Source organism: Monodon monoceros, unplaced genomic scaffold, assembly GCF_005190385.1.
Source record: "Monodon monoceros isolate NGI ecotype Baffin Bay Population unplaced genomic scaffold, NGI_Narwhal_1 Super_Scaffold_14, whole genome shotgun sequence".
NCBI classification, from domain to species: domain Eukaryota; kingdom Metazoa; phylum Chordata; class Mammalia; order Artiodactyla; family Monodontidae; genus Monodon; species Monodon monoceros.
In genome coordinates, this window is record NW_021703770.1 from 38,965,057 (window position 1) to 38,977,414 (window position 12,358).

General features: G+C 35.9%; 1 protein-coding gene and 1 pseudogene across 4 annotated transcripts in view; one reads left to right on the forward strand and one right to left on the reverse strand.

Annotated features, from left to right (window-relative positions):
* The window catches only part of VIRMA (vir like m6A methyltransferase associated), a 66,149-nt gene that overhangs the window by 39,597 nt on the left and 14,194 nt on the right, over window positions 1–12,358 (forward strand). For all 3 annotated transcript variants that reach the window (XM_029222801.1, XM_029222802.1, XM_029222803.1), the window contains one exon: window positions 5,028–5,160. In XM_029222801.1, coding sequence (XP_029078634.1) covers window positions 5,028–5,160 — 133 coding nt within the window. The remainder of the gene's footprint in view (window positions 1–5,027; window positions 5,161–12,358) is intronic.
* LOC114895421 lies at window positions 6,460–7,918 on the reverse strand (annotated as a pseudogene). The gene has a single exon (XR_003793548.1). The product of XR_003793548.1 is annotated as a nascent polypeptide-associated complex subunit alpha pseudogene (transcript).

The window sequence follows — 12,358 nt, forward strand, 5'->3', positions numbered from 1 at the left end:
CCATCTCTCTGTCTATGCCCTCATCTTTTTCTTCACTAGGGAGATAGTGGCTACTACATAGTTTTCCTTGGAATTTGTAGAAGTATGTAGAATTACGAGATAGAAAGGATTAGGAAACATGTATTTGTACCTCTCATTAATTCTTATAACATTGGTTGAAAACTTATGTTCCAGCTACTGTGCTTGGTGCTGGCTGCTACCTTTTCCACCTGCTTAGTCTGTCTATTCTCCTGTATTCTCTCTCAGTTGATGGCAACTGCTGAACATCCAAGTTCTCCCCCACCCCCCACCTCCCAGTCTTTCACCAAAGTCTTTAAATTTTACTTCTTGAACGTCCTTTTTCCTATTGCCTGGATATTTACTCTATATCCTTTAAGACTCATACATTACACATACAAGAAGACCAAAAAGCTTTCCTTGATTCCTCCATTCCTAGCTGGGTTAGGTGCTTTCACAAATACCCTTTGCATACCTCTGCCATAGCACGATATGCGATGTCGTTGGCTCTGCTAGATTCATGTAAGTCATCATAACCTATTCCCTTTTCTTTCTTTAGCTCTGATCTTTCTGCTAAGCTCCAAGTAACCCATGTATCTGTTTGACATCTCTACTTGGCTATCTAATGGGCATCCAAACTGAACTAAAGCAGAGCTCTTGATATTCTTGCTTCAAACATGTTTCTGTCCTGCTTGTCCTGGTAAATGTTAAACTTCAAGATTCTTGATTCTTCTCTTTTCCTCACTCCCTACATCCAGTCCATCAGTAAGTCCAGTTCATTATGTTTCCAGAATACCTCCTGAATCTGATGACCCTTCTCCACCTCCATAGTTAACCACCCCTATCCAGTCCACTCTTTTCTTTCATGACCCATTGCAGTAGCCTCCAATCTTCTCTTCTTACTTCAACTATTGTCCCCCTAAAATACATTTTCTTGGCACTCAGACTGATCTTTTTAAACTTAAAACAAGATACGTGTCACTGTTTTGCTTAAATCCTTCTGATGGCTTCCTGTTGCACTGCAAATAAAATTCAAACTCTATAATGATCTTTAAGCCTTTATACAGTCTGACCCTTGCTTATCTCTTTGACTTATCTCATAGCTCTTTTATCCTCAGTTTTGCTCCCTGTCAGGCTCATTCCTACCTCCAGACTTTTTTTTTTCCTAAATGCTTTTCCCCTAGATTCTTATCGGACTTATTTCCTCACTTCACTCAGGTATCTGTATCAATATATTTCCTGTATAAATGCCTGTCTAAAATAGCCTATCCTTTGTGTCCCCACTCCTTATTCCCCTTTATATTTTTCACTGTATTTAGACTGTTTGACATTACATTATATAGACTTATTGCTTATTTGGTTGTCTCCCTCACTAGAATATAAGCTGCACAAGGACAGGGACTATTTGCTTGACTGTACTCCCACCAGCACCTACAAACCTGGTTCATAGTAGACATTATGAAGGAATACAAGTCATTTTGTCCACAAATATTTATTGAATGCCCTCTTCTCTGGGCCAGACACTGTTCTAGGTGCTGGGGATTTAATTAATAAAAAAAAATCCCTGTCTTCTTGATGCTTTCATCCTATTAGAGGTAGACAGATGCTAAACATGTAAATAAAATACATAGTATGTTACAGAAAAACATAAAGTAGGGCAGAGGGATAGTGAGTGCCAAAGTGAGGGTGAGAGTTGTCGTTTAAATGAAGTATGGGGAGGTGATCAGGGAAGCCCTCACAGAGAAGGTAGCCCTTGAACAAAGAACTGAGGGAGGTGAGTGAAACTTTAATATCCTGGGGGAGAGCCATTGCAAATAGCATGCCTAACTTGTCTGAGAAAAAGCCTTGAGGCCATGGTGGTTGCTCCTAAAGTGAGTAAGCAAGGAGAAAAATGATAGGGCCTAGGGTCAGAGAAGTAATGGGTGGGTATGGGGAGGGCAGATCATCAAGGGCCTCTAGGTTTGTTTATAAGGGCCATTGTAAGGTTTTGAGCAGAGGTGTAGTATGATCTGGCTTTTTAAATAAACAGATCACTATATACTTTTCATCTAGCCCTGAAGCAGGCCCCACTCAAGAAAAAAAATTTTTGAGATAATTTTAGACTTTAAGAAGAATTACAAAAATAATAGTACAGAGTTCAGATATACCCTTCATCCAACTTACCCTTGTGTTGATGTCTTATATAGCCATTGAATATTTACCAAAACTAAGAAACTAAGCTTGGCATAATACTATTAACTAAAATACAGAATTTATTTAAGTTTTACCAGTTTTTCTAGTAATGTCCTTTTTCTGTTTCAGGATCCAAGATAGGATCCTACCTTGCTTTTAGTTTTAATGTATCCTTTGTCTCCTGTATCCTCATTTTTCATGACCTTGACATTTTTGGAGAGCATTTGTAGAATGTCCCTCAATTTAGTTTTGTCTTATGTTTTCTCATAATTAGATTGAGATTATGCTTTATTGAGAAGGATACTACAGAGGCAATGTACCTTTCTGAGTACATGATATCAGGAAATACATAATGTATTAGTGATGATATTAACCTCGGTCACTTGACTGAGGTGCTGTCTGCCAGGATTCTGCACAGCAAACTTACTAATTTTCCATTTTTAAGTACTAAACATTTTGAAGAATATACTTTGAGACTATGTAAATGTCCTGTTTCTACTTAGAACTTTCGTCCACTCATTTTACTATCCATCAGTGAATCTTGGCATGTGGCAGTTATTACTGTGGTGTTCTAATAGTGATTTCCTATTTTTCTCATTCCTTTCTCATTTAATTGTCCTTCTGTAAGAAAGAATTCATCACTTTTCCCTCATTTATTTACTTATTTGGGTATATCAATATGGATTCATGGACTTTTTTTTCTTGTATAGTAATTGAACACTATTGTTATTTATTTTGTTGTTCAACTTATGTTACTGATTTTGGTTCTTCTTATTGGCTAGAGCTGGGAGATATATGTGTCCTAAATCATGCATATACACAAATCTACGTTAATTTTTTCATCTACTTATTTTATGTATGTACTTAAAAAAATATCTTTCCATTTGTCTATCTATCTGTCTGTCTGTCTGTCTTTCTGCCTGCCTGCCTGCGCTGGATCTTAGTTGCAGCATCTTTAGTTGCGGGATCTTTAGTTGCGGCATGTGGAATCTTTTAGTTGAGGCATGTGGAGTCTAGTTGCGGGATTCAGGGTCTTTAGTTGCGGCATGTGAACTCTTATTTGTGGTGTGTGGGATCTAGTTCCCTGACCAGGGATCGAACCTGGGCCCCCTGCATTGGGAGCATGGAATCTTAGCCACTGGACCACCAGGGAAGTCCCTGTATGTATGTATTTTTTTAAATGAGTCCATACAGATACTTTGATTCTAATACAATATCAGAAGGTTGATTCTAGCTTTCCCCCTTTTTTTGTAACCTCACCCATGTTTTATAATACACGGTTCTGTGGATTTTGACAAATGAGTAGAGTCATGTGTCTAGCATCTCATTTCCATGCAGAGCTATCTCCATCACCCCAGCAGTCCAGTGTGCTACCCTTTTATAGACAACTTCTCTACAAGTTTACCAGCAAAATGCCAGATTTTGGTATTGCTAGGTTTTTTTTTTATTGTAGACATTCTAAAAGGTGTGTAGTGGACCCCAGTTTTTGATAGACCGTCTAAGTAAGGTTCACTGTCTTAAGGTTATAAGTGGAGGCTAGTAATTGGTATAGTCCAATTTTGAACCTTTGCTTTTTCCATTAATTGTATTATCTCTGTATTTAATATCATTCCTGTTCGTTGTGCCTTGTCCATTTCATTATTTTATAAAGTTCTCAAGAGCACGGGTCTTCTTTCTCTCTTTTGTATTGCTTTACCCAAATCTTGAAATTTTCTTTTGATCAACTATGAACTGTGTAAATGCATAGGATAATTTTAGCAGGGCTGTATATTGTCATGATTTTGAATACATATCGTGATTGTTTCTTATGCTGAAATCTCTTTATATTAGGGGTTGGTAAATTGTGGGCCACAGGCCAAATCCAGCCTTTCTTGGAACATAGCCAGTATTTATGTGTTGTCTGCAGCTGCTTTCCCACTGTATCAGCAGTTGAGTAGTTGTGACTGAGACTGATGTTTTGTATAGAGAGAAACAGATTGAGTTATGTATAACCCCATAAAGCCTAGAATATTTATCATCAGGCTCTTTACATAAACAGTTTGCTGATGCCTACTCTGTACCCTTAATTTCTTTCTGTCAGATTACAATGTCATAAAGTTAATCATTCTTTGTGGTTACATAAGTTAGGCTTTCTGGTCAGGCTTTTGAGACAGCTATAACCTCACGTTAGAGAAATCCTCAGGTTATAAAAAGTGTAAAAAAGGGAACCTGCAAGTTTATTTTGCTAAGTTTTATAGCATTATTATTGGGGGAAAATTTTTTCTTTCAGTGTTTTTGAAGATTATCTTTAAAAGGAGATATCAACTATAAAAAATGCTTTGTTAAATGGTTTGTGTGACAGGTAACACCAAAGTACTTTTTTACATTTTTTGAAATGTAAAATTTTAATTTTACTAAATTTTAGGCTGTCTGAACTGATATAGTTCATTTTTTTAATTAATTAATTTATTTATTGTTTATTTTTGGCTGCGTTGGGTCTTTGTTGCTGTGCGCGGACTTTCTCTAGTTGCGGCAAGTGGTGGCTACTCTTTGTTGCAGTGCACGAGCTTCTCATTGTGGTGGCTTCTCTTGTTGCGGAGCATGGGCCCTAGGTGTGTGGGCTTCAGTAGTTGTGGCACATGGGCTCAGTAGTTGTGGGTCACGGACTCTAGAGTGCAGACTCAGTAGTTGTGGCACACGGGCTCAGCTGCTCGACGGCATGTGGGATCTTCCCAGACCAGGGCTCAAACCCGCATTCCCTGCACTGGCAGGTGGATTCTTAACCACTGCACCACCAGGGAAGTCCTGAGATAGTTCATTTCTTATACTAGATTTATATGCTCAAATTTTAAGAAATTGCCTATTTTCTTTATTTACAGTTCTTTAAGGAAAAACAGTAATGCTCTGCATAGTTTACTGAAACGAGTGGTCAGCACATTTAGTAAAGACACGGGTGAACTTGCATCTTCATTTTTGGAATTTATGAGACAAATTCTTAATTCTGATACAATGGTAAGTATATATATGTATTTGGTATTTCTTATATTTATAAACTTTTACATATGTTAAAAAAATTGCTTGGGTTCAAAAATATCTTGGAATAACGTTTTTTGGAACTTGGAACTAACAGTACTGTTTTTTTCTGTGTCCTCACCCCACTATAAGTACGGTGTTTTGATTTATCAAAAAAGTAGATGTTTAAGAGTAGAATTTATTGAACTCTAATTTATTAGGCATCATTATTAATTTGTGAATACTCTATGATTTGCATTTTCTTAAAAGAGAGAAAAATACTACCTATAGTGCATTTATTTTTTTACCTCATTCTTTACATTGAGTTACCTTGCTAGAGTCAGTCAGAATAGTCAAATTTTATCAGTCTCTTAATCAAATATTTACTTACTGTCACTTAATTGTACATTTACTGGCTCTGTTTTGGATGTTGTGATTTTTGGGGTGAATGTAAAGCTTATTATACTGGAATATTTTGGGTCCATCATAGATATGAATTAAAGATTATTTCCCCAGCTTTAAAATCTTATTGTTAAAATCTAATTAAAAATTTCTCTCATTAGTATTTATCAAAATTGTGGTATATATTGTGGACACAATTCTAGAAGCCACTAATAGGCCTGCCTTTAAAAAGTGTCAGATAAGTTTGGAAATGTCTCCCAGATGGAGCTCAACTGCACATTAGTATATTAAAAGCTCTGAAAGGCCCTGGATGAATAGAAACTTGCTTTACTGCAATTTAATCCAGTTTTGTCCAAATGTATTGCCTGCAGAATACTTGTGCGTCTGTGTGTATGTGTATGTGTATGGCTGTTAACATCCTATGGGTTTGATATTCTGTCAACATTGATTTAAGAAATGCAGCTCATATTTAAGATTTCTGTTTAGAAAGAGTTATCGAGGACCTGTATAGTACAGTATTAACAAAATAAATGTATGTGATGATTTCATAAGAAAAAATTAAATTTACTGTTTAGTATATTTCTCTTAGGCATACAATTTATATTGAGAATATTTCCCCCAGTAAGCCCTTCTTGGCTGCCTGTTGTGTTTGTAGTTATTGTTGTGCCAGTTTTATTGGCAAATTATTGTTTGTTCTGTGTCATATGTAGTTTATTAAAGTGATTAAATTTACCAGATGCTTTGATTCTGAAAGATTGGTATATTTAACAGTAGGACTGTAGCTACCTACTCTAAAGAGATTTTAGTGTCTTACTTGATGGAAGACCACTTATTAGTTTTACCAGATGCTAAGTGACATGTTGTTAATATCAGTTTGACAGATTTTTTTTCCTTTTTTTCATCCAACAAGAAGCCATAACTTTATTAATGATAAAAACAGTACAGATTTCTAACCCAGCTGCAGTTACTCTTTTGAAACACCAAAAAAGGCCCTCTTTTCAGATGGTAACATTGTTAATTTCGTAATAGCATTTACAGTATCATTACTGTTGTTCTTCAGGGCTCGGACTGCCTTTGCTCTTGACACATTTGCTTGTGACATGACCAATTCTGTGTCCTTAACTTCCGCACCTGTTTCATCAGTCTCTTCCTCTTCACTCTCCTCTTGTACAGTTGGAGTCTGTGTTTTTTCTTGAATGTTTGTGACAGCTTCACCTTGAACTTTGAATTTCTCAGCAGCTGCTAACTGTGCTTGCTGAGATAAATCCTCGATCTTGGCTTCCTCCAAAACTATGTAGGTATCTGAAGCTAGGCTCTTGTATACTTCTGGTTTTGTGATGACAAAAAGGATATTCTTACATTTCCGGATAGTGACTCTAGTAACCCCTGTAACCTGTCGAAGATCCAGTTTGGACATATCCTTCTGTGCCTTCTTTTCACTCTGGCTCTGTTTTGCTTTACTGACTGGTTCTTCATTGATTTCAGCTGCTGCTGCCAGCTGGGCTTGTTGTGTGGTTGCCTGTGTAGAATCCTGTTCCTCAAGCTCTGGTACTGATTCATCACTATCAGATTCTGTTCGAGACCCTGTCTCACCCTGGGACTGTGGTAACTCCTGCTCTGTAGCAGGGACGGTTTCTGTGGCTTCACCAGGCATTTTGTGCGGGGAACGTGGAACCAAGATGGTGGCAGAAAGAGAGCAAGTGAGAGCGTGACCCATGCCTGTTGCAGGACAGTTTTCTTAAACGTGTCATCAGTTAAACAGTTTCTAATCAGAAACCACTAACCAGTGTTCATTCATGCTGTCCAGGTTCTTCTGGGCCCTCAGGACTGCTGATTAATGCTTTTATTCATCCCTCATCAATACATTTGCTTTTCTTACTTCCTTCATTGAGAAGGTCAGTACCACCCTGTTTAATTTCTAAATTCTTTCCCTCTCCCTTAGATTCTTTCCCTGTTCTTTCTACTCTGTTGTATTCTTCCTTAATCAGAGGAAAATGTACCCCTGTATCACTTCATTTCTATCTATGAGGTACATCTTACCCCTTTTAATAACCTGCCCGATTCCTTTTCCATCTTCTGTGTTTTCCTCTCCCATCTACCCTTGCGTTCTAGTGGATAGAATCTCTGAATATCAAAAATCAAATTTGTTATCTTTCCCCATACACTTGGTTCATCTTTTATGTGCCCTGCTTTTATACCATTGATCTTTCCTGACCATCAAGTTAGAAACCATGAATACTGGCTAACTTTCCCCTTTTGTTCACCATCTTCAGCAGCTGCTCATTCTTGTCAGTTTCATTCACAAAACCTTTCATACTTCATTCCTTATTTTGTATTTCACTGCTATTACCTTGGTTTCTCCTTTTTGCTCCTTTTTGCATAACATTTTCATAACATCCCATAAAATTCACCCTTTTAAACAATTTGGTGGGGTTTAGTATACTCATAGAATTGTGCAACCATCACCACTATCTAATTTCAGAATTTGTGGAGTTTTCATAACTCCACAAAGAAGCTCTGTGTGCCCATTAACAGAAACTCTCCATTCCTTCTTTCCCCTAGCTCCTGGCAACCACTAATTTCCTTTTCTGTCTCTATGTCAATTTCTGCAAAGAGACTGCTGGGATTTTGATAGGGATTGTATTGAATCTGTAGGTCAGTTTTGGAAATATAACTGTCTTAGTACTATTAAGTTTTCATATTCATGGACATGGCATGGCTTTCCATTTATTTAGGTTGTCTGTATTTCTATGATGTTTCGTAGTTTTCAATGTGTAAGTCTTGTACCTCTTTTGTTAAGTTTATGCCTCTAATTAAATTGGGAATTTAAAAAATGCTGTTGTAAATGCAATTGTTCCTTAATTTCATTTCTGAATGTTCTTTGCTAGTGTTTAGAAATGCAATTGATTTCCATGTATTGATATTGTGTCCTGAAACTTTGCTGAACTTGTTTATTAGTTCTGAAAGTGTTTTTAGTGGTTTCCTTAGACTTTTCTAAATACGAGGGTATCCTTTCCAATTTGGATACCTTTTATTTCTTTTTCTTGCTTTATTGTCCTCGCAAGAACCTCCATTGCACGTTGAATAAAAGTAGCAAGAGTTGGCATCTTTGTCTTGTTCCTAATCTTAGGGGGAAGGCTTTCAATCTTTCACCATTAAATATGATGTTAGCTATGGTTACTCATAGATACCCTTAATCAGGTCAAAGAAATTCCCTTCTATTCCTAGTGCACTGAGTGTTTTTATCATGAAAAAGGGTGTTGGATATTGTTAAATACTTTCTCTGTGTCTATTGAAATAAATGATCATGTTGTTTTTCTCTGTATTATATTTTACATTGATTGCTTTTTACATGCTGAACTGACCTTGTATTGCTGGAATAAATACCACTTTTTCGTTGTGTACTATCTTTTTGATATGTTGCTAGATTCAGTTTGCTTTACTTTATTGTGGAATTTGGGGTCTATATTCAATAGGGATATTGGTATATAGCTTTCTTGTGATATCTTTGGCTTCATAGAGTGAGCTAGGACATATTCTCTCCTCTTTTATTTTTTGGAAGTTTGTGAAGGATTGTTGTTAATTCTTTAAACATTTGGTAGAATTCGTCAGTAAAGCCACCTGAGCTTTTCTTTGTGGGAAGTGTTTTTGATACTAATTAAATAGTTTTACTTATAAATCTGTTCAGATTTTCTGTATCTTCTTGAGTCAGTTTCAGTAGTTTGTGTCTTTTTAAGAATTTGTTTCTCTTCATTCAACTACATTACTAACTTGATGGCACACAAATGTTTATATTTCCTTATAAACTTTTTTTATATCTGTAAGGTTGTTAATGATGGCGCTTTTTTCATTCTTGATTTTAATAATTTAAGTCTTCTCTCCTTTTTTCTCCCCTTTTGTTAGTCTAGCTGAAGGTTTGTCACTTCTGTTGATCTTTCTAAATAACCACATTTTGGTTTCTTTGATTTTCTTCTATTTTCTAGTCTCTATTTTATTTATTTCTGCTTTAATCTTTACTGTTTCCTTCCTTTTACTTGCTTTGGGGTTAATTTACTCTTCTTTTGCTAGTTTCTTAACTTGGAAGGTTAGGTTATTGATTTGAGATCTTTCTTCATTATTAATATAAGTATTTACAGCTATAAATTTCCCTCTGTGCACTGCCTTTGGTATGTCATGTTTTTGTTCATATCCAAATATTTTCTAATTTTTCTTTTTCTTTGGCCCCTTGGTTATTAGGAGTGTGTTTAATTTCCACATAATTGTGAATTTCCCAAATTTCCTTCTGTAACTGACTTCTAGTTTTATTCCGTTGTGGCCAAAGACCATACTTTGTATGATTTCAATCCATTTAAATTTATTGAGGCTACTTTTACAGCCTAGGGGTATTTTCTATCCTGGAGAATGTTTCATGTGCAGTTGAGAGGAAGGTGTCTTCTGCTGCCATTTGGAGGAATGTTCTGTACAGGTCTGTTAGGAGTGTTGGTTTATAGTTGTTTAAGCCTTCTGTTTCCTTGTTGATTTTCTGTCTAGTTGTTCTATCCACTGCTACAGGTGGGATGCTGAAGTCTCCAACTATTGTTGAATTGTCTCTTTCTCCTTTTACTTCTGTCAGTTTTTGTTTCATGCATCTCCGGGCTCTATTGTCAGGTGCATATATGTTCATAATTGTTATATCTTCCTGATGGATCAACCCTTTTGTTGTTATAAAATGTCCTTCTTTGTCTCTAGTAATAGCTTTTGTCTAAACTTTTATTTTGTATTATTGGTATAGCCACTCTAGCTTTATTTTGGTTATTGTTTGTATGGTATATTTTTTCCTACCCTTTTACGTAGAGCCTATTTGTATTTTATAATCTAAAGTGTGTCTCTTATAGACAGCATAGTTGGATCATGTTTTGTTTTGTTTTTTACATTCTGCCAATTTTTCCCTTTTGATTGGTATATTCAAACCATTAATGTTTAATTATTGATAGGTAGGATTTATGTCTGCTGTTTTGCTCTTTACTTCCTACATATCTTTTTGTTTTTCTTTATCTCCTTTTTTTTTTTTTTTTTGCTTTATACAGATGCTTTCTACTGTGCTGTTTTAATTTCCTTTTTCTCTCTTTTACCTTTTTTAAAAAAGTTATTTTCTTAGTGGTTGCCCTGGATACTACATTTAACACCTTAATTTAATAGTCTCTTTCTGATTAATCCCAACATAATTTCAGTAGTATACAAAAACTGCTACAATATAGCTTTGTTCCTGTGCTGTTATCATACTAATTACATTTTTATACATTGTGAATCCATCTTCACAGTTTTATTATTATTGCTTTATTCTGTTGTCTTTTAATTCAGATAGGAGAAGAAAAGAGTTACAAAAATATGTTTATACTGCTTTTTACCTAACCTTTACTGACATACTGTTTCTTCATGTGGGTTCAGGTTACTGTCTAATATCCTTTCATGTCACCCAGCAGGACTCCCTTTAGTAGTTTTTGTAGAGTTGGTTTGCTAGTGACAGATTCTCTCTCACTTAAAAAAAAGAATTCAGAATGTCTTTATTTCTCCCTCATTTTTGAAGGATAGTTTTGTCAGTTATAGAATTCTTTGTTGATAGTGTTTTTCTTTCAGCACTTTGAATATGTTTTCCTACTGCATTCTGCCTTCTGTGGTTTCTGACAGTAAATCAGTTGTTAATATTTTATTAGTTGAGTCACCTCTCTCTTAACTGCTTTCAAGTTTCTCTCTTTTTTTTTGGCTTTTGACAGTTTGATCATGATGTGTCTAAGAGTGGATCTCTTTGAGTTCATTCTACTTGGAGTTTGTTGATCCTCTTGAAAGTGTAATGTTTTCATCATATTTGGGTAGTTTTCAGTCATTATTTCTTTAGATATTTTTTCCTGACTCTTTCTTTCTTCTTCTGAGACTCTATTATGTGTGTGTTGGTGTTCTTGATGGTACCTCACAAGTCTCTGAGGCTATGCTTGTTCTTCATTCTTTTTTCTTTCTGTTCGTTAAAATGGATAATCTTAGTTGACCCTCTTCAAGTTCACTGTTCCTTTTTTCTTGCCAGCTCAAATCTGCTGTTGAGCCCCTCTAGTGGATTTTTTTTTTTTTTAAGATTTTTTTTGGGGAGGGCACTTCCCTGGTGGTCCAGTGGCTAAGACCCTATGCTCCCAATGCAGGGGGCCAGAGTCTGATCCCTAGTCAGGGAACTAGATTCCACATGCTGCAACTAAGAGTTTGCATGCCGCAGGCTAAAGATCTCGACACAGCCAAATAAATAAATATTTCTTTTAAAAGATTTTTTTTTGATGTGGACCATTTTTCAAGTCTTTATTGAATTTGTTACAATAATGCTTCTGTTTTGTTTTGGTTGTTTGGCCGAGAGGCATGTGGGATCTTAGCTCCCTAACTAGGGATTGAACCCACAACCCCTGCATTGGAAGGTGAAGTCTTAACCACTGAACTGCCAGGGAAGTCCCTCTAGTGAATTTTTTGTTTCACTCATTGTACTTTTCCACTCCAGAATTTATATTCAGTTTTTGTATAACTCTTAGCTGTTTATTGATATTTTCTTGCAGAGTACTGTATCAGCCTTCTCTCCAGTTTCCTTCCAAACATTTACTTCTTTGGTACATTCTAAATAGTTCTTTGTGAGTTCATAACTTCCTAAAGCAGACATCGGATCATATCACTCTACCCTACAATACCTTTTCATATCTGTAGAATAAATTCCAAACTTTTCATCATCCATAAGTCTCATCTACTATATGTATCTCCTTGGCCACGCTTCTCTTAGTTTGTTGTC